This window comes from Papio anubis, chromosome 4 (assembly GCF_008728515.1).
Source record: "Papio anubis isolate 15944 chromosome 4, Panubis1.0, whole genome shotgun sequence".
NCBI classification, from domain to species: Eukaryota; Metazoa; Chordata; class Mammalia; order Primates; family Cercopithecidae; genus Papio; species Papio anubis.
The window spans coordinates 151473381-151498864 of NC_044979.1; the positions used below are offsets into that span (position 1 = coordinate 151473381).

The following is a 25484-nucleotide window of genomic DNA, read 5'->3' on the forward strand; positions in this document are numbered from 1 at the left end:
CAATCTTTTTGATTTTTAGATCCCAAAAATAACCAAGAACATGTGATGTTTGTCTTTCTGTGCCTGGCTGATTTTACTGAATGATCTCCAGTACCATCCATGTTGTTGCAAGTGACAGGATATTGTTCTTTTTTATAGCTGAATAGTATTCCATTGTGTATATGTACCACCTTTTCTTTATCCATTCATCTGTTGATGGACAATTATGTGTTTTTCCAAATCTTAGCTATTGTAAATAGTACTGCAACAAACATAGGTGTGCAGATATCCCTTCAATATTCTTATTTCCTTTCTTTAGGTATATACCCAGCAGTGAGATTGCTGGATCACGCAGTAGCTCAATTTTTAGTTTTTTGAGGAAACTCCAAACTGTACTCCATAGTGGTTGTACTAATTTACATTCCCACCAACAGAGTACAAGGATTGCCCTTTGTCCACATCCTCACAAGCATTTGCTATTGCCTGTCTTTTGGATATAAGCCATTTTAACTGAGGTGAGATGATACCTCATTGTAGTTTTGATTTGCATTTCTCTGATAGTGAATAATGTTGAGCACCTTTTCATATGCCACCTTGCCATTTGTATGTCTTCTTTTGAGAAATGTCTCTTCGAAGCTTGCCCATCTTTTGACTCGATTATTATTATTTTTTTCTAGAGTTGTGTGAATTCCTTTTATATTCCAGTTATTAATTCCTTATCACATGGGTAGTTTGAAAATATTTTCTCCCATTCTGTGTGGATTGTCTGTTCACTTTGTTGATTGTATCCCTTGCTGGGCAGAAGCTTTTAAACTTGATGTGATCCCATTTGTCCATGTTTGCTTTGGTTGCCCGTGCTTGTGGGGTATTACTCAAGAAGTCTTTGCCTAAACCAACGTTGTAGAGTTTACACCAATGTTTTCTTGTAGTAGTTTCACGGTTTGAGGTCTTAGACTTAAGTCTTCAATCCATTTTGATTTGATTTGAGAGAGACAGGGGTCTAGTTTTATTCTTTTGCATATGGATATCCAGTTTTCACAGCACCATTTATTGAAGAGACTGTTTTTCCCAGTGTATGTTCTTGGCACCTTTGTGGGGCGTGGGGGGAGGTTGAGTTCATTGTAGGTGTGTGGATTTGTTCCTGAGTTTTCTATTCTATTCCACTCTTCTATGTGCCTGTTTTTATGCCAGTACCATGCTGCTTTTGTTACTATAACTCTGTAGTGTAATTTGAGGTCAGATACTTTGATTCCTCCAGCTTTATTATTTTTGCTTAGGATAGCTTTGGCTATTCTCGGTCTTTTGTGGTTCCATATTAATATGAGGATTGATTTTTTTCTATTTCTATTTCTGTTTTCTATTTTCTATTTCTATTAATATGAGGATTGATCTTTTTCTATTTCTGTGAAGAATGTCATGAGAATTTTGGTAGGGACTATACTGAATCTGTAGATTGCTTTGGGTAGAATGAACATTTTAGCAATATTGATTTTCCAATCCATGAACATGGAATTTTTTTTTCATTTTTTTGGTGTCTTCTTCAATTTCTTTCACCAGTTTATAGTTTTCATTATAGAGGTCTTTTACCTGTTTGTTAATTCCTGCATATTTAATTTTTATGTGACTATTGTAAATTGGATTTTTTTTATATTTCCTTTTCAGATTGTTCACAGTTAGTATATAGAAATGCTACTGGTTTTTATGTGGTGATTTTGTATCCTGCAACCTAACTGAATTTGTTTATCAGTTCTAGTAGTTTTGGGGGGAGTCTTTAGGTTTTTCCTAAAGTTCCTAAAGTTTTAGATTTCCTTGCAAACAAGGATAATTTTACTTCTCCTTTTCAATTTGGATGAGCTTTATATCTTCCTCTGGTTTGATTGCTGTAACTAGGGTTTACAGTGCAATGTTGAATAACAGTGATGGCAATGGGCATCCTTATATGTTCCCAATCTTAGAGGAAAGATTTTCAGTAATTCCTCATTCAGTATGATACTAGTTTTGGGTCTGTCATATGTGGCTTTTATTATGTTGAGGTATATTTCTTCTATCCCCAGTTTTTTTAGGGTTTTTATCATGAAGGGATGCTGAATTTTATCAAGTGCTCTGTCAGCATCTATTGAAATAATCATATGGTTTTTATCCTTCATTCTCTTGATAGGATATATCACATTGATTGGTTTGCATGTGTTGAACCATCCTTGCATCCCAGGGATAAATGAGAGATTTTTGTAATGTATTGTCATAATGATTAATTTTTGTAATTTGTTGTTGAATTCTGTTTGCTAGTATTTTGTTGAGAATTTTTGCATCAATATTCATCAGCAATATTAGCTTGTACTTTTCTTTTTTTGATGTGTCTTTTTCTGGTTTTGGTATCAGGATAATATCACCCTCATAAAATGTGTTTGGAAGTATTTTCTCTGCTTTTATTTTTTAGAATAGTTTGAGTAAGATTGGTATAAGTTCTTTTTTTTTAAAATTTCACTAGGTTTTTGGGGAACAGATAGTGTTTGTTTACATTATTAAGTTCTTTAGTGGTGATTTTTTTGATGCACCCACCACCCAAGCAGTGTACCATGTACCCAACATGTAGTCTTTTATCCCTCATCCTTCTCCTACCATTTTCCCCAAGTTGCCAGAGTCCATTGTATCATTCTTATGCCTTTGCATCCTCGTAACTTAACTCCCACTTATGAGTGAGAACATACAATGTTTGGATTTCCATTCCTGAATGACTTTGCTTAGAATAATGGTCTCCAATTCCATCCAGCTTACTGTGAATGCCATTATTTTGTTCTTTTTTAATGGCTGAGTAGTATTCAATGGTATATGTGTGTGTGTATATATATTATATACATGTGTATATATATCACAATTTTTTTATCCTCTGGTCGATTGATGGACATTTGTGTTGGTTCCAATTTTTGCAATTGTGATTTGTGCTACTATAAACTTGTGTGTGCAAATATCTTTTTCCTGTAATCGCTACTTTTCCTTTGGGTAGATAACCAATATGGGCTTGTTGGATCGAATGGTGTTCTACTTTTAGTTCTTTAAGGAATCTCCACACTGTTTTCCATAATGGTTGTACTAGTTTTCATTTTCATCAACAGTGTAAAAGGTTCCCTTTCCAACACATTCATGGCAACATCTATTTTTTTTTTTTTTTGATTCTATGAAGAATGATGGTGTTATTTTGATGGGAATTGCATTGAATTTATAGACTGCTTTTTATTCTGGCCATTCTTGCAGGAGTAAGGTGGTATCACATTGTGGTTTGGATTTGCATTTCCCTGATCATTAGTGATGTTGAGCATTTTTTCATGTGTTTGTTGGCCATTTGTATAACTTTTTTTGATAATTGTCTATTTATGTCCTTAGTTCATGTTTTGGATGCGATTGTTTGTTTTTATCTTGCTGATTTCTTTGAGTTCCTTGTAGATTCTGGGTATTAGTCCTTTGTTGGATGTATAAATTGCAAAGATGTTCTCTTATTCTGTGGTTTGTCTGTTTACTCTGCTGAATGTTTCTTTTGCTATGCAGAAGCATTTTAGTTTAATTAAGTTCCATCTATTTTTCTTTGTTTTTGTTGCACTTGCTTTTGGGTTCTTGGTCATGAAGTGTTTGCTTAAGCCAATGTCTAAAAGGGTTTTTCCAATGTTAACTTATAGAATCTTTATGGTTTCAGTTCTTAGACTTAAGTCCTTGATCTATCTTGTGTTTATTGTTGTACAAAGTGAGAAATGAGGATCTAGTTTCATTCTTCTACATGTGGCTTGCTAATAATTATCACAGCATCATTTCTCGAATAGAGTGTCCTTTCCATACTTTGTGTTTTTGTTTGCTTTGTGAAAGATCAGTTGGCTGTAAGTATTTGGTTTTATTTCTGGGTTCTCTTTTCTGTTACATTGGTCTATATGCCTATTTTTATACCAGTACCATGCTGTTTTGGTGACTATGGCCTTACAGTACAGTTTGAAGTCAGGTAATGTGCTATGCCTTCAGATTTGTTATTTTTGCCTAGTCTTGCTTTGGCTATGTGCGCTCTATTTTGGTTCCGTATGAATTTTAAGATTCTTTTTTTCTAGTTCTGTGAAGAACGATGGTGTTATTTTGATGCGAATTGCATTGAATTTGTAGACTGCTTTTGGCAGTGTGGCCATTTTCACAATATTGATTCTACCCATGCATGAGCATGGGATGTGTTTCCCTTTATTTGTGTTGTCTATGATTTCTTTCAGCAGTGTTTTGTAGTTTTCCTTGTAGAGGTCGTTCACCTCCTTGGTTAGGTATACTACTAAGTATTTTGTTTTATTTTACTTTATTTTATTTTATTTTGTTTGCAGCTATGGTAAAAGGGGTTGAGTTATTGATTTGATTCTCAGCTTAGTCTATTTTGGGGTATAGAAAAGCTACTGATTTGTGTATATTAATTTTGTGTCTGGATACTTTGCTGAATTCTTTCATCAGTTCTAGCTTTCTGGAGGAGTCTCTAGAGTTTTATAGGTAAACAATTATATCATCAGCAAACAGTGACAGTTTGACTTCCTCTTTGCTGATTTGGATGCCTTTTATTTCTTTCTCTTGTCTGATTGCTCTAGCTAGGACTTTCAGTACGACGTTGAAGAGGAGTGGTGACAGTGGGCATCTTTGTCTTGTTTCAATTCTCAGAAGGAATTCTTTCAACTTTCCCCCATGCAGTATTATGTTGGCTGTGGATTTGTTACACATGGTTTTTATTACATTGAGGTATGTCCCTTATATGCCAATTTTGCTGAAAGTTTTAATCATAAAGTGATGTTGGGTTTTGTCAAGTGCTTTTTCTGCATCTATTGAGATGATCATGTGATTTTTGTTTTTAATTCTGTTTATGTGGTGTATCACATGCATTGACTTGTGTATGTTAAATCATTCCTGCATCCCTGGTTTGAAACTCACTTAATTATGGTGGATTATCTTTTTGAAATGTTGTTGGATTTGGTTAGCTAGTATTGTGTTAATGATTTTAACATCTATGTTCATCAGGGATATTGGTCTGTAGTTTTCTTTTTTTGGTTATGTCCTTTCCTTGTTTTGGTATTAGGGTGATATAGGCTTCATATTAATAGAATGATTTAGGGAGGATTCCCTCTTTCTGTATCTTGTGGAATAGTGTCAATAGATAGTACCAATTCTTCTTTGAATGCCTGATGTAATTCAGCTGTGAATCTAACAGGTCCTAGACTTTTTTGTTGTTGTTGGCAATTTTTTAGAAAATCACCATTTCAATCTTGCTGCTTGTTATTGGTCTGTTCAGAATTTCTATTTCTTCCTGGTTGAATCTTGGAGGGTTGTATATTTCCAGGAATGTATCCATCTCCTCTAAGTTTTCTAGTTTATGCATTTAAAGGTGTTCATAGTAGCCTTGCATGATCTTTTGTATTTCTGTGGTATCGGTTGTAATATCTCCTGTTTCATTTCCAACTGAGCTTATTGGATCTTTCCTCTTCGTTTCTTGGTTAATCTCACTACTGGTCTGTCAATTTTATTTATATTTTTAAATAAGCAGCTTCTTGTTTCATTTATTTTTTTGCAATTTTTTTTGTTTCAATTTTATTTAGTTCTGCACTGATTTTTGTTATTTCTTTTCTTCTGCTAGGGTTGGATTTGGTTTGTTCTTGTTTCTCCAGTTCTTCAAGGTGTAACCTTAGATTGTCTGTTTGTGCTCTTTCAGACTTTTTGATGTAGGTATTTAAGGCTATGAACTTTCCTCTTAGCACCACCTTTGCTGTATCTCAGAGGTTTTGATAGGTTGTGTCACTATTATTCAATTCAAAGAATTTTTAAATTTCCATCTTGATTTTATTGTTGACCCAGTGATCATTCAGGAGCAGGTTATTTAATTTCCATGTATTTCCATGGTTTTGAGGGTTCCTTCTGGAGTTGATTTCCAATTTTATTACACTGTGGCCTGAGAGAGTACCTGATATAATTTCAATTTTCTTAAATATATTGAGACTTGTTTTGTCTCAATTATTATATGGTCTATCTTGGAGAATGTTCCATGCACTGATAAATAGAGTGTATATTCTGCAGTGGTTGGGTAGAATGTTCTGTAAATTTCTGTTAGTCCATTTGTTGTATAGTTCAAATCCACTGTGTCTTTATTGACTTTCTGTCTTGATCACCTGTCTAGTGCTGTCAGTGGCGTATTGAAGTCTCCCACTATTACTGTGTTGCTGCCTATCTCATTTCTTAGGTCTAATAGTAGTTGTTTTATAAATTTGGGAGCCCCAGTTTTAGGTGCATGTATATATTTAGGATTGTGATATTTTCCTGTTGGACTAGTCCTTTTGTCATTATGTAATGCCCCTGTTTGTCTTTTTAATTGCTATTGCTTTAAAGTTTGTTTTGTCTGATATAAGAATGGCTACTCTTGCTTGCTTTTGGTGTCCACTTGCATAGAATATCTTTTTCCACCCCTTTACCTTAAGTTTATGGGAGTCCTTATGCATTAGGTGAGTCTCTTGAAGACAGCGCATACTTAGTTGGTGAATTCTTATCCATTCTGTGATTTTGTGTCTTTTAACTGGAGCATTTATGTCATTCACATTCAATGTTCATTTTGAGATGTGAAGTACTTTTCTTTTCATCATGCTATTTCTTGCCTGAATACTTTGTTTGTTTTTTTAACTGTTTTTGTTTTATAGGTCCTGTGAGATTTATGTTTATGGAGGTTATATTTTGGTATATTTTAAGGATTTGTTTCAAGATTTAGAACTCCTTTTAGCAATTCTTGTAGTGCTGGCTGGCTTGGTAGTGGCAAATTCTCTCAGAAATTGTTTGTCTGAAAAAGACTGTGTTTCTCCTTCCTTTATGAGGCTTAGTTTAACTAGATACAGAATTCTTGGCTGATTATTGTTTTGTTTAAGGAGGCTGAAGATGGGGCTCCAATCCCTTCTAGCTTATAGGGTTTCTTCTCAGAAACCCCCGTACATATTGGTCTTAAGCCTTTCCCTTGTGAGGGTATTTTCCAGATTCTGTATGCATGCTTTATTATTTTTTGTTCTTTTATCTTTTGTCTCCTCTGACTGTATTTTTAAGTAGCCTGTCCTCAAACTCACTAATTTGTTCTTCTTCTTGATCTATTCTGCTATTAATAAACTCATGCATTCTTCATTATGCCAATTGCATTTTTCAGCTCAAGAATTTATGCTTCTTTTTAGTTATTTTGATCTCTTTGTTAAATTTTTCTGATATAATTTTGAATTTCTTCTCTGTGTTATCTTGAATTTCTTTGAGTTTACTCAACACAGCTATTTTGAATTCTCTGTCTGAAAGGTCACATATCTCTGTTTCTCCAGGATTGGTCCCTGGTGCCTTATTTAGTTCACTTGGTGACATCATGTTTTCCTGGATGGTACTGATACTAGTAGATGTTCTTCAGTGTCTGGGCATTGAAGAGTTAGGTATTTATTGTAGTCTTTACTGTCTGGGCTTATTTGTAGCTGTCCAGAATTCTTGGCAAGGCTTTCCAGATATTTGAAAGAACTTGGGTGTTATGACCTAAGGTGTTTCTGCTATAGGGAGCACCCCAAGCCCAGTAACTCTATATTGCTTGCAGACTCATAGAGGTACCAACTTGATGGTATTGGACAAGATCCGAGAGAATTCTCTGGATTACCAGGCAAAAACTCTTGTTCTCTTTCCTTGCTTTCTCCCAAGCATACAGTCTCTCTCTGTTCCCACCTAAAACTGGGAATGGAGTGACACAAGCACCCCTGTGGCCACCACCGCTATGATTGCCCTGAGTCACATGTGAAGACAGCACACTGCTAGGTCTTGCACGGGCCTGCTGTAACCACTCCCTGGCTACTGCCTATGTTCACTCAAGGCCCCACAATCAGCAGGTGGCAAAGCCAGCTAAGAATGGTCAAGGAAAGGAGTTTTAAATGAGGTGGATACAGTAAATCTTGATGACATAGATTATTCAGGCAGAAATATGATGTTTCATCAAGCAGATGGAACTTATCAAGAAGAAAATACATAATTCTACTTCCTCTACTTCTTTCCAATCTTGGAAATTATGAAGGATTAAATAACTTAATGTTGTGAAATGAGTATGAGGAAGAGAGATGGAAATTTTACCCTTAGTTCTGCCATGAACTAGTGATGTGAACTTGCTTTGCTTATATGTAAAGTGAGGAAATTGAACCAGTTGATTTTTAAATTACTTCTAGTTATAAGACTAATGCTGTTTTAATGAAGGACATCATAATTTTTAGTAATAATTCTCCATACCAGATAATAGTCTATTATATTTCTAGAATGTAAAACTTGGGCCACTTGAGCTAAAATCTTATGATCATGTCCACATAATGGATTTCAATCTCAGCACCTATTTTTTAGTAGTTTAAGAAGATGTTATTAAATCTAAAAGTCTTAGTTTTGTCATTTTGTTATTTTTTAGCTGGTATTTTGTTTCATTTTAGTAATATGGAGTTATTTTTCTTTTTTTCTTTTTACCTTTACCAACTGTCAATTTAAAATTTACTAAATTGACTAACCTTTTTGAATAACAGTGAGTCTTTTTTTTTTTTTCTTTTTTCTTTTGAGATGGAGTCTTGCTCTGTCACCCATCCTGGAGTGCAGTGGTATGATCTCAACTCACCACCACCTCTGCCTCCTGGGCTCAAGTGATCCTCCCACCTCAGTCTCCTGAGTAGCTGAGGTGCCACCACCATGCCTGGCTAAATTTTGTATTTTTGATAGAGATGGGGTTTCACCATGTTGCCCAGGCTGGCCTTGAGCTCCTGAGCTCAAGCAATCAACCTGCCTCAGCCTCCTAACATGCTGGGATTACAGGCATGAGCCACCACGCCCCACCAAGAGTTTTGATCATTACGTCCATGCTCTACAGAGCACAAACATGCTCATGCTTTTGTTCTGATGCTCATGTGCCCTTTGTCACTATCTGTATTGCCAGTCTCATGTATGTATGAGAAGGAACAGAGAATGCCTTGCCACAGTGTATGGTTACCCAGCAAATAGACCACTAACACTCAATGTGGATAATAATATTAAAGCAATTAGCTATTTTTTACATTCTCTATTTCATCTATTTTCTGTTTCTTTTCCAGGATATCCATAAAAATTCATCAGACAGTGTTTTACTACTGAGCTACAAAGGTAGGAAAAATAATTTTTTTTTGGTTTGAAAATATACTTCTTTCATCTGTGTTTCAATAATTTATTCCCCTTGTTAGATATACATAGGATTGATGTTGCTTATTCTGACTAAGTGAAAAGTGTTATTTCTATGTACTGCTCAATTAGAAACATGTAGTGTTTAATTGTCAGTTTGAATTTTCCTTTCATACTATTACAGTTTATATCTTACTCTAGACAGAATTTACTCTTTCTCCTAAATTTTGATATTATCTTCTCCATAATTTCATCATGCCTTGACATTACTATATATAATTTCCATACATCAGAAAGGCAATTCTGTGTGTGTGTGTATAGTTAGAAGTTAGAAACTGAAACTCTTTTTGTCTAGCATCATTTCATATTTTTCTTGCTATTTCAAACCTATAATTTTTAAAGAAACAACTAAAGTAATCATTCATATAATTAGCTGTCAGTGACTTGATAATATAAATGTTAACATGGAGGCATTTAGTTCAGCATTTGCTTTACTTAATAGAGTGCAGAAAATGTGGCCCTTTTCTCAGTTAGGGTATATGTGAAGATAAATTTAGAATTTCTAGACTAGTAAATACTTCTCTGATAATAACTTAATTATAGCTATTTCAAACCAAATTGTTTAATTGTGGTGAATCATATGCAAATTTTTCAGATGTAGGTCAACACCCACGCCCACATTCTAGCACCTCTTTCCTAATTCAAGACAACTTTGCAGTGCCTAAAAGAGCTGAGCAGTACAGATTAGAGACATAAAACCAAAAAAAAAAAAAAAACCAAACCAAACCCAACAATGGTAACATAAAAACCAACCAGCAGTCAGAAAGTCCCTGTAATAATGAATAGGCAGGTTGTATTTATTTAAGACTTTGCTTGATTATTTCTTAGGCTTCACATGTTTGTAGATAACAATTTCCTCACTGCTCATGAGATTTGTGGCTGGCAAACTCATGGTGCTTCTAGGATATTAAGTTTTCTCCTCTGTAAAGTACATGCAATAGCATCATTATTGTCTACTCATTAAACTGAAATAAGAATTAAACAAATCAAGGGCTGTAAAATGAATGTGTGACTCCTCAAATCCCATATGGGAAGAACATGCTGTATTTCTTGATTTGGTTGAGTCAAAGATCACTGATGGCTAGAATGCCTTGTGTAGCTCCAGGTGAGGACAACTGAGATACAGTGCAATTGCAGAAAGTAAATAAACTTTTTATTTTTCAAGCTGTTACATTATAGTTCCAATTTATGCCTTTGTGATGCAGCATTGTATCATTTTCTGATGAATGGCTAAGGTTTTATGATTCTATTTTATCTTTATATATTGTCTGCTGTACTTTCAAATATTTTATTTCCATTTATAGATGTGTTGAAAAATCATAAAGCACATTGCATAAATGTGTTACATTTGTTTTTGCTTATTTATTTATTTATTTATTTGAGACAGTGTCTTGCTCTGTCACCCAGGCTGGAGTGCAGTGACGTAGTCTCGGCTCACTGCTACCTCTGTCTCCCAGGTTTGAGCAATTCTTCTGCCTCAGCCTCACTAGTAACTGGGATTACAGGCGCCCGCCACCATGTCTGGCTAATTGTTGTATTTTTAGTAGAGACGGGGTTTCACCATGTTGGCCAAGCCGATCTTGAACTCCTTACCTCTTGATTCGCCTACCTCAGCCTCCCAAAGTGCTGGGATTACAGGCGTGAGCCACCACGCCAAGCCTGTTGTTGCTTATCTTTAGGTGATTATTGCTGATGTTTTTGGTATATTGACAGAAAATAGTTTTGGTGCTTGTTGATGAAAGCTACTTTCTGGCTTTAATGATAATAAAATTATAATTTTGCCTTAATATAAACATAATTTTTATTGTCACTTATGGGAATTTGTTCAAGGATTTGAACTTATATCTGCATATAATTTTTGATTTTTGACATTTTCTAAAAATTAATTATTGAAAAAAGTGGCAATTGTTTATTTTAATTCTCAGAGTGGGTAAAATAAATGGTGTATCCTTTGTGCTTCTTTCAATATGAGTATCTTTGTTGTTTTAATTATTTAAGATAAAAAATAAGGAATTATACTAAACATAGAATGGTATATCCCTCAAAGTTAGCTACTGCAAAAGTTTTCGTGTTATTCTTTCAAGTTCTTTATTTATATACAGAAACATCAATGTCAATATGAGCATATGATGTTTTCATATCATATGCATGATCCTGTGGAATTTTTTTTGGTTTTTACCATTTTAATTATGGGCATTCTTCTAAGACTACATATGTTCTCTATTTCATCCTTTGTAACGTTTGCACATTAGTCAATATTTTGGATGTATCATGATTTATTTAATAGGTCCTCTAAGCTTTTGTTTAAAAAATGGAACTTTAAAGTAGGATAAAAAGAGGCCTCTCTTAATTACATGTTTGGCAGGCATACAAAAGAATAATTCCCACTTGTATATTGAATCAAGAAATTAAGGAGTAAAGAAAAAGTGTTACAGTAAAGAGTCATTGAATAAGTGTGTATTAGTGGGCAGGGTAAAGAAAAGCTAATAATGTAGATGTTCATGCAAGTGTGTTGTAGGTGTGTAAAATGGAACGGCTACCAATTTCTTCAGAGTTTATTTCAAGTGGCACCTCCTTCCATAGGCACTCAGGGACTTTTCCCTTCATTCCCACTCTCACCAGTTGTCTTACATCTCTATAAAAATTCGGGGAAAAATAGACCTTTTCATATTATGTCCCATGTACAAATTCATTTTGTATGAATCTTTTTTTTTCCTTCACTAGGCTGTTAACCCCCAGAGGGTAATGACTGTATGTTATTCATCTTTGAACCTAATAGATGCAGAAAAAATATTCATTCAGTTAAATTGGAACAAAGTGTAAGAAAAGAAAGGAATTGTCAGGGCGCACTGGCTTACACCTGTAATCCTCGTACTTTGGGAACCACGGGTGCATCACCTGAGGTCAGGAGTTTGAGACCAGCCTGGCCAACATGGTGAAACCCTCTCTCTACTGCAAATACAAAAAATTAGTCAGGATTGGCAGCTCACACCTGTAATACCAGCTACTTGGGCGGCTGAGGCAGGAGAATCCCTTGAACCCGGGAGGTGGAGGTTGCAGTAGGTCGAGATCACACCACTGCACTCTAGCCTGGGCATAGAGCAGCACTCCGTTTCAAAAAAAGAAAAGTAATCAAGTAGAACTGTTCAATCTTTCACAGATTTTATAAGATGCCACTGTATGCCTTGCTATTGTGTCTGGATTAAATTATAATCAGCTCTGATGGATGAGACACAAGTAATATAAACACATGGGTTTGATATACAATGGAGATTATTTTAAATTGAATTTTAATGATTCTTTGTGGTATTTATGTTCAAAAATCATACCTACAAGTCAAGCATTTCAGAAAAATGTTTACAAATTTATGAAAAAGTTATTTGTATGGTGCTGAACTTGGATATGTGTTACTGCGTATAAATATGAAAACATTGTGTCAGCTTCAAAGCATTGTGCACATGCAATACATTATTGCTATTGTTAGTACCGTAATAAAATTGCCTCTGTGGATTAAAAATGTAGATGTTTATGTACAAAATAGCAGCAATAAGTAAAAGACGACATTATTTATGTGGATTCTATCAGATTAAAAGTGAGTACTGTTTTCAGTACTTTGTGTATTGCAAATTGCTACTCGTGCCATTTAAATCTCTGACATTGTCTTACCATTTGAATCATGCTTGAAAGCACCTATTTCCACCTTAGTGTGAATTCACTGGTAAAATAAATTTTTAAAAAACCACAGTGAACAGATGTAACAATTGCAGTTTCATTTAAAGAAAAATTAGAAAATAGTGGGAGTAAAATATCCCTTTGAAACAGAATGTAATACCAAGTGAGTTATTTTTCTTACCTCACTTGCAAAAGTCACTAGCTCCAACTCTGACTTCACATGCCTTTTACTGAGCAGGTCAATAAGTCATTGGGAAGAAAGCAAGTGTCTTGGTCAGTCTTTTCTAATTTATTATTATTATTTTTTAGCCTGTTGCTGAACTTTTAAAACCCAGAGCCTGAAACTTAGTGTTTCAAATGCATATCTTAGCAACGCCTTTAAAAAAATAAAAAAATAAAAAAAAAGCTGTGATCTCCTCATTGTTGTCTATTTTGCTAGGGATACAAATGCAAGTACCTCTAGCCCCTATGGCATGCAAAAAAATGAGTGTAACAACAAATATCAGATAATAGAAAATGGTGGGTACTGAGGAATGGGTGATCATATGGTTAACATCTGTGCTATAAGGGCTACTTCTAGAATACTAGAATGAATATTCTAGTCAACTCTTCTGATAAATTGTGTGTTTCAGTGGCTACGACTTCTGAAGATTTAGGAAGTTGAGTATTGGAATTTTTTGTAAAATATCATGGTTTTGAATGTTGGCTCAAAGCAAGAAAGGAAGAAAAGAAGGAAAGGAAGAAAGAAAGGAAGGAAGCAAGGAACAGAAGGAAAGAAGGAAGCAAGAGAGGGAGGGAGGGAGGGAAGGAAGGAAGGAAGAAAGGAAGGAGGAAAGGAGGGAGGGAAGGAAGGAAGGAAGGAAGGAAGAAAGGAAGGAAGGAAGAAAGGAAGGAGGAAAGGAGGGAGGGAAGGAAGGAAGGAAGGAAGGAAGGAAGGAAGGAAGGAAGGAAGGAAGGAAGGAAGGAAGGGAAGGAAGGGAAGAAAGGAAGGAGGGAAGGAGGAAGGAAGGAAAGAAGGAAGGAAGGGGAAGAAGGGAGGGAAGGAAGGAAAGAAGGAAGGAAGGAAGAAAGGAAGAGGAATGAGTGGAGGGAAGGAAGGAATAATGAAAGGAAGGAGTGGAAGGAGGAGGGAAGGAAGGAAGGAAAGAAGGAAGGAAGGAAGAAAGGAAGGAAGGAAAGAAGGAAGGAAGGAAGAAAGGAAGGAAGGAAAGAAGGAAGGAAGGAAGAAAGGAAGGAAGGAAGGAAGAAGGAAGAAGGAAGAAGGAAGGAAGGAAGAAGGAGGGAAGGAGGAAGGAAGGAAAGAAGGAAGGAAGGAAGGAAGGAAGAAAGGAAGGGAAGGAAGGAAGGAGGGAAGGAAGGAAAAGAAGGAAGGAAAGGAAGGAAGGAGGGAAGGAAGGAGGGAGGAGGAAGGAAGGAAGGAAGGAAGGAAGGAAGGAAGGAAGGAAGGAAGGAAGGAAGGAAGGGCACATAGTGGACATAATGGAAGGATAAACTGGATAAAATGGAATGGAAACAGTGGAATGGAATTATAGATATCCAGGTTAAATGAGGAAATCAAAGAACACTCTAACTCTTATGCTCCTTTCTCCATTAGAAATTTCATGTAATATTTTAGGGAGGGCCATAATCATAGCAACAAATGAAGATAAATCAAGTTAAGATAAGCCTATCTCTGAATTTCAGAAGCCAGGAAGACCAGAAAGGGGAGAGCAAGACTGAATCAAGAAAGCTAAGAGGGTGTTGTAAACGTGTATCATGTTGTGCAAAAGGATGATGGTTAAAAAACAACATTTTTGGATACATTTTTTATCCAACCAACAATGTACCTTCTGATACTAATTTATTACCATCTTTTTCTTTGTTCAAGCCTTTGCAAATCTTTCTTCTTTTATTAATTCTAAGAAAAGCATGAATAAAGAGAATGGATCAAGAGGAAGTAAAATGCCCTGGGAAAATAAAAAATCAGACATGCAAATATTGTCACATAATCATTACTGGATAAACTGGGGCCCGTGGACATGGGGTTGTTTCACCTTCTGACCCGTTGAAGATTTACTTCCTCTGTGAGGTCTCTGCTTTCTTTCTGAACAGACTCATCCTTCTGCCTTCTCTTTTAATCCTGTGCTATACCACCACACATCTTACTTCACTTGATGATACTTATTTATCGTTGCTCACATATCTCTCTTTCTGCTCACATATCTCATATTCTACAGTAGAATTGAGAATCTTGAGGCCAGAAACAATATCTTTAACTCTGTTTTTGAAACAATCATAAACTTACAGAAAATGTATAGGTTTAGCACAGAAAACTTTTTCCACTGAACCATTGAAATGGTGTCTCCAATCTAATGCCTCATTATCTTCAGCTACTTTAGGGTATGTCTCCTACAAACAAGGATATTTTCTATGTAATAACCAAAATAAAATCAGTAATATCAAGGACTAGTGACTAAATTATGCCCCCTGCCTTGCAATTCATATATTAAAGCCCTAATCTGATAGCATTTGGAGGTGGGGCCTACGGGAGATAATTAGGTTTAGACAAGATTATGATGGATGTTCGTGATTAGATTATTGCCCTTGTAAAAAGAGATACAAGAGGGCTTGTTTCCTTTCTCTTGTTTCCCATGTGAAGGTGGAGCAAGAAAAGTCATTGTTAGCAGGCCAGGAGAACCCTCACTGGGGTATCTCATTGGCCAGTATCTTGATCTTGGACTTTCCAATCTCCAAAACTGAGAAAAATATATATATATTGTTGCTTAAGCCACATAAGCTATAACATTGTGTTATGGCAGTCCAACCTGCCTGGAAATAACATTGATTACCATCTAATCCTCAGATTCCATTCAGGTTTTATGGGCTGTCCAAGTGAATTCTGATTACCGTCCTTTAAGGTGTGAGAACTTGTTTCTAAGTGATGTGCGCTGTTTAGTAGTCATGTTTTATTAGTGTCTGCAGTGTAGGAAAGTGCCATAGATTTTTCTTGACTTTTTTGACCCTGACACTTTTGAAGATTACATGCCACCTATTTCGCAGAACGAATTTAATTTGGGTTTGTTTAATTCAGGGGTCAGGTTTTACACCAATTTGGATCCTAGCATCTGGGACAGTGTCTGGCATAGAGATTGTGTTTCATAACTAATTGAGGAATGGATTATGATTGAAAATATCTATTGTGCACCTCTGACTCTGAATCACCAGGCTAATGCTAATACTAAGTATTTCAAAACTTTCTAAATAAAAAATGTCAAAAATAGGAAACACACATGTCTAAAGTCGGAAAAGAAACCCTCAAAAACACAGACTCTGGGGTCTTCTCCTAGCAGCATTGGGATCTGTTCTTTAACATGTGTAGTGAGCAGACAGGTGCTAGCCACTGTGTTGGTGAATACTAGTTTCTTTAGAGCAGGGCTTCTCAAAGTGTAGTTGTGGTCTGCTTCCAGGTCACCAGCTGTTTCTGATTCATGATGACATAAGAAGAGAAATTGGAAATGAGAATTTGGAAACCTTTGAGCATTTTGACAAAATAATTTTATTTTTGCTATCTAATAATTCCAACACCATCTCACATTTTATCTGTATTTTTATTATACTAAGTTGATTATTAATTTACATTGTATTTTTCCATTGTATTGATCTATAATTGAGTGGAAATTTTAAAATGTAATCATTTACCACAGTTGGTGGCCATTCTTCATTGCTTTAGGTGGATTAAAGCAGAGTGGTGTAAATGTGATCTAGATCATGGTGGGATTTGATGTAGACCCTAAAGAATGGATGGAATCCACCTGGTATATAAAGTATAGAACTCGATAATTTATGCACAATAAAATGTAAGAGTATATATGTGTGCATATATGTGTGCAAGTGAGTACTTGTATGCAGTTTGTATGTGTGACCATTCTTTTATGCACTGCTATCTGTGCATATGTACTCTTGTGTATGTGCACATATGTCATACATGTGGCTGCACATGGGTGTGCATATGTATGTTTATATGTGCGTGTGTGTGTTTGGGAATGTGCATGATACGTTCATAGAACTGGGTAATCATGCTCTTGACTAGTTTTTTAGCTGTACAGTTTTGGACATTAAATTTGAGGTGCCTGTAGAAGAAGAGAGAAGGGTCTGGGTGCAGTGGATCACACCTGTAAAGCCAGCACTTCGAAGGCCAAGGTGAGCAGATCACGAGGTCAGGAGTTTGTGACCAGCCTGACCAACATGGTGAAACCCTGTCTCTACTAAAAATACAAAAATTAGCCGGGCGTGGTGGCACATACCTGTAGTCCTAGCTACTCAGGAGGCTGAGGCAGGGCAATCAATTGAACCCTGGAGGCTGAGGTTGCAGTGAGCCGATATCATGTCATTGCACTTGCACTCCAGCCTGTAAGTATGTATTTTTGTATGTGTGCACATGTAATCCAGAGCTTATGAGTATATCTCAAGAGCTCTGTGTGCCAGTTCTGCCTGTGCAGAATCATATGAAGGCTTTACTTTCTCATTTATTGCTGTGAAATTAATTTATTGCCTGAACATATCATGTGAAACTCCAGTAACTTGTACCATACTTCAAAATGTATTATGGACAGAGAAGAATCACATAGCTTAAAACTGGTTCCAGACGTGTAAAAACATCTTGAGTCTCTACTACCAAAGCAAAGAGGAAAAGTGTGCCAGTTAGATGCCTGAACCTGTTTCGGTTTCAATTACCTGGATTATCGAGGCAGAAACGATCTTTGTGCCTGATGTATGCTTATAATTGCCTTAGTCTTCAGCTTTGACTTGCTTTGAGAACACGTGCATGTTCTACTAATACCATTGTCAGAAAGGAAAATGTATTTCCTTTTTTGGTGGTTCCATAAAAGCTTTAAAATATATGTTACAATTCAGAGAACTAATATTTTATAAAGCCTCTATATTGGAGAGTAGTATATGGAGCAAAGGGAAAAGAGTTAACTAGTATTCACTTCACAGTCATGATGTGATAGTTGAGTTACCTCATATTCCTTTTTCACAACAAACGTTAGTGATTCAATCTTATCTGTAGTGACGTTTGAGCACCTCCTGATTTAAGACATCCAAAGAGACCAAACACATTCTTGAATTCTCCATATATTCAGGTCAGTAGTGTGAAGATTAAGCCTCCAGTCAATCAAGCACTTTTGAGTGAAACTCCAAGTGAATTAGAATCCGTAGGAAGAGAAGACTCACCTCTCTATCCCCCAACCACAACCTCAGCTTTTCTATTTAGCACCCAAAACCTAAGGACTTCAACTAAATGGAGACTTTTCAGCACAGACATTACTATATACTTCATCCATAATACCTACTTAGCATTTTTATTTCAACTCAGTTAATGAAAAAGCCAGAATAGTAAGGTAGTGTGTGAATAAATTATGACCATCTCAAAATATCTTTCTGGACCTTTTTTCTATGAAAGAAGTAGACAAAGTTTGTGAAATGATACTCCTTTTCCCTGCACAGTCAGTAAAATAGATGTCAAGTTTTAGTGGTCAACATCACTTAAATATCTAAAATGTATAGAATCCAACATATGTAAACCTAAATTGAGCACATTAAAAATAAAAAATATTTAACATTCCTATTTCATAAGACATGTAAGTAGTCTCCATCATTTATTTTGATCTACTAAAGTGACTATTTATGAGTTAAATCAAAAAGCATTGAGCATCGACTACATATTAGCCTCTTCAGTAGGCTTTGAAGACTCAGTAGGTACAAGTTATATTATCTGTCCTAGAGGGAAGTGCATTATCCATAACCTGGAGTGAAAGCTTCAGGTGTCGCCTCCCAGAGGAGGGAATGTGAAGGAATCGATTCCAAAAGTCAGGCATTTGGTCAAAATGGATAAGGGAGTTCCAGGCATCATAACAAATAATAATGACACTTGAGAAATAACAATACGATGTGTTTGAAATGTAGAGGGGAGGAGGAAGAGGGACAAGAAAAGGAGGAATGTGCCAGATCACAAGAGCTTTACATGCAATAACAACTTTGAACTAAAATTTAAAGACAGCAAGGAACAAATGAATACATTTAAGAATGAGCATGAATTGATCAAATTTACATTTTAGACTGATATCTGGAAGTGTGTGCAATTGTGATAGCTGTGTAAGTTGATCAAGCAAGAAAGATAAAGGAAGAAGAGCATGGTCAAAGAAGAGAAGACTGAGAAGGTAGAGTTGAGTAGGTTAACCAAGAAATATATTTTAAATATCAAATTGACAGTACTTTACCATTCATGTGTGGGAGGTCAGCACAGCGGGAAATCTTATAACTCCCAAAGGTTGGCAAGAAAAACAGGGTAGATGAAGGTGCCAATAACTTACTACAAAGAACAGATTTCGGGGATAGATGATGAGTTCAATTATAAACATATTGAGAGGTTGCTATGTATATTGTTCTAAATAGACAAATCTGGTTTCTGTCTTAGAGAAACTTAGACTGTAATCATTATAATGATATAGATGGAAGTTAATTCATTGATGTAAGTGGATTAATTCAGCAGTATGTTTATGGCAGGAAGTGAACAGCGCTTGAGACCTGGTAAGCCAGTAAACTACTTAAAATTACAAATGCAGGACCGATGTGACAAAAGTCTCAACCATAATCTTATTGTCTTCTAATGTTAATGGGGGATGATTTCTTTAATAGATGCCTTGTATTTTTAAAGACGAAAATGCAACGTCTAGGAAAAATATTTTTTAAAGGACGAGTACCCAAATCTTGCTGTTTGTTGTATTTCTGCAAATCTTATTTTTCTTAAATCCACTTTATATTTTGGCTTGAAATTTTCAAATCAGTACTGTTCAATATGAGTTTAAACATGAAAACATGATTAAAATTTTCTCAGCACTTTGGATATCACTCCTTCCTACCAGATTTTTTTGGTTTTTTGTACTTTTTTTTTTTTTTTTGAGACGGAGTCTCGCTCTGTGCCCCAGGCTGGAGTGCAGTGGCGGGATCTCAGCTCACTGCAAGCTCCGCCCCCCGGGTTCCCGTCATTCTCCTGCCTCAGCCTCCCGAGTAGCTGGGACTACAGGCGCCCGGTTTTTTGTACTTTTATACCACTCAACTTGCTTGAAGTACAGCCTTCTCAAAGTGTGAAGTTTTCAGTGATCTAACCCGGATACAGCAATGTTTTCCTGTATTAGCTCATCAGAAAGAATGCCAATGATATAAAAATAAATTGGAGCAAAAATAAATTAAATATTTGATCTTAATGACATATTGCTCAACTCTTATTATGTTTATGCCACCTTCATATGAATGATCATAATTGAGAAATAAGAATGATTTTATTTTCTACGCTGTAAAACAAAGTTGCAGTAAGGTTAAATAACCACAGAAAGAAATGCGCTCTGAGAAGGTATTTTTTTCTTTGAGAATTAAATAGGTTTTAGGCAGTTATTACATCTTAGAAAATATGCTTTAGGCTAATATTTTAGTTAAGCTATTGTTCGACTTTTGATTAGATCTATAAGCATTAGTGAGGTGTCTTTGGGGTCAATATTAGTCAAGGAAAATGAAGTTGAATGTAACAAAGATGAATCAATTTCACTGTCTAGAAGTCTTTTAGGATTCATTATCACTTGGGTTTTAATGTAGTTCATCATCATTGCCACATTATGCAAGCACATCAGTGAACTTTTAACAAAACCAGAGATAAAAACCTAATTACTTAATTTGATAATAGTTATTTTCTAATTTATGCGGCCAAAAAAATTATATCATATTTTATTATAGAATTGTCATTTTAAAATATGTATGTTGAGTCATGTCCACGTCATAAACATATAAAGCCTCTGTCTTTTATAACAGTCATTTATAGTCACATTCAAAAGCAGAATTTTAAAAAATTTTACAATGCAAACAAAGTAATATATTTTGAGATAATTTGAAAATCAGTCATAACTCATGAGCACATTGGATTGGTAGATCCTTTACTAACATAAATCCTTACCTCATTCCCCTTCAAGTCCTATCCCCCTTCTCCCTTTAGTGAAGTATTTCTTTGACCAGACAGAACAATAGCTCTGACCTGTGTATGGTCAACAAGTATCAAGAGCATTTGAATGCTTTCAAAAGACAATTAAATATGTTTGTTTGCCATTTGTATATATTCTTTTGAGAATTGCCTATTCATGTCGTTGACCCACTTTTTGATGGGATTGTTTGGTATTTTTCTTGCTAATTTGTTTGAGTTCCTTGTAGATTCTGGATATTAGTCCTTTGTCGGATGTCTAGATTGTGAAGATTTTCTCCCACTCTGTAAGTCTGTAGGTTATCTGTTTCCTCTGCTGACTGTTCCTTTTGCTGTGCAGAAGCTCTTTAGTTTAACTAAGACCCACCTATTTATCTTTGTTTTTGTTACATTTGTATTTTGGTTCTTGGTCATGAGGTGTTTGCCTAAGCCAATGTCTAGAAGGGTTTCTCTGATGTTATGTTATAGAATTTTTACAGTTTCAGGTCTTAGATTTAAGTCCTTGATCCATCTTGAGTTGATTTTTGTTTGAGGTGAGAGATGAGGATCCAGTTTCATTCTCCTACCCGTGACTAGCCGATTATCCCAGAACCATTTGTTGAATAGGGTGTCCCTTCCCCACTTCATGTTTTTGCTTGCTTTGTCAAAGATCGGTTGGCTGTAAGTATACAAAAGCCAATAAACATTTAAAAAATGCTCAACGTCACTAATGAGCAGGGAAATGTAAATCAAAACCACAATGCAATAATGCCTTACTCCTCCAAGAATGGCCAGAATCAAAAAGTAATGGATGTTGGCATGGATGTGGTGAAAAGGAAACACTTCTACACTCCTGGTGGAAATATAAACTAGTACAGCCACTATGGAAAACAGTGTGGGGATTCCTTAAAGAACTAAAAGTAGAAGTACCATTTGATCTGGTAGTCTCACTACTGGGTATCTACCCAAAGGAAAATAAGTCATTATACAAAAAAAATACTTGTACAAACATGTTTATAGCAGCACAATTTGCAATTGCAAAAACATGAAACCAGCCTAAATGCCCATTAATCAATGAGTAGATGCAGAAATTGTGGTATATGTATGGAATACTACTCAGCCATAAAATGGAACAAGTCAACGGCATTCACAGCAACCTGGATGGAACTGGAGACTATTATTCTAGGGAAGTAACTCAGGAGTGAAAAACCAAACATCTTATGTTCTCACTCATAAGCAGGAGCTAAGCTATGAGGACGCACAGGTATGAGAATGATACAATGGACTTTGGGGACTAAGGAGAAAGGGTGGGAGGGGCCGAGGGATAAAAGACCACAAATTGAGTTCAGTGTCTGTTGTCCAGGTAATGGGTGCCACAAAATCTCAGAAATCACCACTTACTCATGTAATCAAGAAGTTACTCATGTAACCAAATACAAACTGTTCCCCAAAAACCTATGGAAATAAAAAATTTTAAAAAGAGACAGAATGTTTTTTAAAAAAAACTTTTCTAAAAGAGGAAATTCTCTTCTGCAAGAAATTTGACTTTATTTTCATTAAATCTCCACATAATTTTTATTGCAAGTTCCCATTTGTCCTCAAGGTGGTAAAAACCAGCCACAGTCAATTCAGGCTTTCTCCTTACTTTGGCTGATGTCTAGTCTAAGTTTTGGTAGGGGGACTTCAGGTCTGTTCAGTCATCTGTCTACTCAGTTATTCACTAAGGATTCCGTGATTCCATCTGGTTCTTAGTCATTAATTCATGACTCATTTCTGAGAGACTTCTTTCTTCCATTCCTATGGCCATCCCAGGCCTACAACTCTCTTCATGTCAATGCAAGACCCCATCTAAAAAAAAAAAAAAAAAAAGGAAGCTTAGAAATCTCTCTGCTGCTGTTTTGGGCTTTACACACACATGCAACATGTCCATATTTAAGTTAAAGGAGGTGATTAAACAAAAATGATCTCCCTCCTCCTCTTCTAAACTGTCAGATGTTGTTTTCAGGAGGACAGGACAGGGGTCAAGAGAAGGTGAAACAGCATAGTTGTTTGAATGAATACTTAAGAATTATGAATAATTAAGTCATTTAAGACATATTTTTCATGAGTTTCTTAATGTAATATATAATTAAAATAAGTGTTTGCTTATTTTAATATTGCTTTGATCTACTTTTAGCAAGAGACTTTTATCATTTTTATGGAATATGTCTTTAATTTAGTATCTAAACATAAACCACTTCTTAAATTCAATTACTAACATATTTTCAGCTAAGAATTTCATGAACAAAAAATACTTTGTATTTTTAATGTCAAGAACACATTAAAATATAAATGCTTTTGGTATCTTAGATTTAAAATAAGGAATTTGTGTATTCATGAAAGAGATAAAAATTTCCAAGACTTTTAACAATAAGTTACATGAAGAAAAGTAAATGATCTCTTTAAAAATTAGGTCTTTCCTCATATCCAAATGAATCAGCTGTCTAATGTTTTTGTTTTTTGCTTTTCTATTTGCATATTCTACTTATATTATTGTGAGAAATTTGTGAGATTTCCAAATTTACCTCTCGCCGATATTGGAAAGTCTCATAATGTTTAATGTCTGCTAACAAGATAAGTATTTAAAATGTGTAACTTGTCATTTTAAACTAGATTTCTTTCATTTATGCTAATTAGTGGTACATTTTAAAAATGTTTTACACCATTTTCTGTGATGGTTTTCTAGGCGCCTGTCTTTCCACTTACTGCCTCTAATCCACTACTTCCACAAAGCTCTCCTTACAGCACACTCTGACTGCGTTGTGCAGAGAATATCAATGATTCCTAGTTATTCACAGAACAAATTCCAAATGCATGGTCCAGATGACCCGTTCTTTACAGCCCAGTCCCAATCTCCTTTCTCTTCACTTAATTTCTCAACTTTTCCTCCCACGCCTTAGAACTGTGTCAAGCTGGTATAATCTTCAGTCCCTTTCCCTATAGCTTTATTTCTCCCATTTTTACTAATTGAAATCTTACCTGTGGTTAAATATTTGGTAAATATGCCCCTACATTTATGTAAAATTTTGTCTTAGTCTGTCCTGTGCTACTATAACAGAATACCATAGGCTGGGTAATTTATAATGAACAGAAATTATTTTTTTTCACAATTCTGGAAATTCTGGACAGTCTGAGATTAGTGTGCCAGCATCTGGTGATGACCTTTTTGCTGCATCATGATGGAAGGTGGAAAGAAGAGAGAGAGAGAGAGAAAGAGAGAGACAGGCATTTTAAAAGGCTATTGAAAGCATGTTCAACTGTTGTCAGATTTAATTTGCAAACCGTTAGATTTCTTTAATATTTTTGTTTTAAAATAACCTCAGGTCTACATGTCCAGAGCTTTTCAGAAATGTTTATAAAATTTGGTTGCTGAGTCACCAAAAAATAGCTTAAAGATATATAACCATTAAGCATTTGAACAAATTAAGATTATTTAAAATAATGTATGTATGGTTGTTATGTTCTATATACATCTGCATATAAGTTTATTTTAAGAATTATGCAAACTAACTCTGCATAGCTGTTACCAAATAGAAGTCATTAAACCCTATTTATTTTTGTAGCATTCTTGGAATACAAGTGTTTTATTTTTGATACTACGCTTTCTGTTCAGCCAACCATATGTTTGTTCCCAAAGAAAAAAATTGAGAACATGATAATTAAGATATGCACTCAATTTATAAGTAAATAACTGATGAAAAAATAGACCAATTGCTTTGATAATCAGTTCTGTTAGCTTATGTTTAGGGCTGTCACTTCAAAACTAGAAAATGAATCAAAAGGTTTTTCTTTTCCATCTGTTAATATCATCTATGACATTTGGATACATATTTATATTTACATTTTCATTTTTATATATACTTATGTCTTACTTAATATAGTATTTACACTTGTTAATCAGCAAATTGTGGTAGTCTTTCTTTTAATAACCAGTGGTAGAGTTTGAATTTTTGAAGTGTTTATTAATGTATAATAGTGGACTAAAAGTATAGTTATCGATTTACATTATCAGACCATATGATGAGTTATAAGGATCCATGTTTATTAATGGCTTTGCCTTGTCAAATGTAATTCTTGATTAACTCTTAGCTGGAAAGAAGTGATGTTTTTATTATTTAGCTTAATTCATCTAAAATAAAGAAAATGGCTTTCTGGCAAGACATGACTTCGCCTTTTTGATTAGAGCATTTATTTCCCGACTCTTCAAACACCTCAATCACACAAGGTTCAATTCCAATTCAGTGTTCAGACCACACAAATAGTACAATGTTTAATACTTGGTTTAACAAAATAAGGGCATTAGCACTCACAATTTTGATTCTTTACATATTGACTAGGCTCGTTAAGGCAAAAGATCAAAGACTCTTTTTTAAAAAAAGGGAAAAAAGAAAACCTCCATGCTAGAAAATGGGGAAAAGCTAGTCTGAAATTAAATCCTAAGCCCCACAGGTTGGCTTTTCAACAGTTCAAACCTCAATTTTTCTTTGCTATAACTCCCATTTGAAACAAAATGAAATTTTCCAAACCTAAGTACTGTGTTTTGTAAGCCTTTTTTGTTTTCTTC

The 25484-nt window shown here is 35.2% G+C and overlaps 1 protein-coding gene across 7 annotated transcripts in view; it reads left to right on the forward strand.

Moving 5' to 3' along the window:
• LOC101020164 overlaps positions 1–25484 on the forward strand; it is a 447873-nt gene that overhangs the window by 289809 nt on the left and 132580 nt on the right. For all 7 annotated transcript variants that reach the window (XR_004183337.1, XR_002520869.2, XR_644616.4 and 4 more), the window contains one exon: positions 9099–9147. Coding sequence is in view for 1 of the 7 variants with exons in the window: in XM_031665674.1 (XP_031521534.1) it covers positions 9099–9109 (11 nt within the window). In the remaining 6 variants the exon portion in view is untranslated. The remainder of the gene's footprint in view (positions 1–9098; positions 9148–25484) is intronic.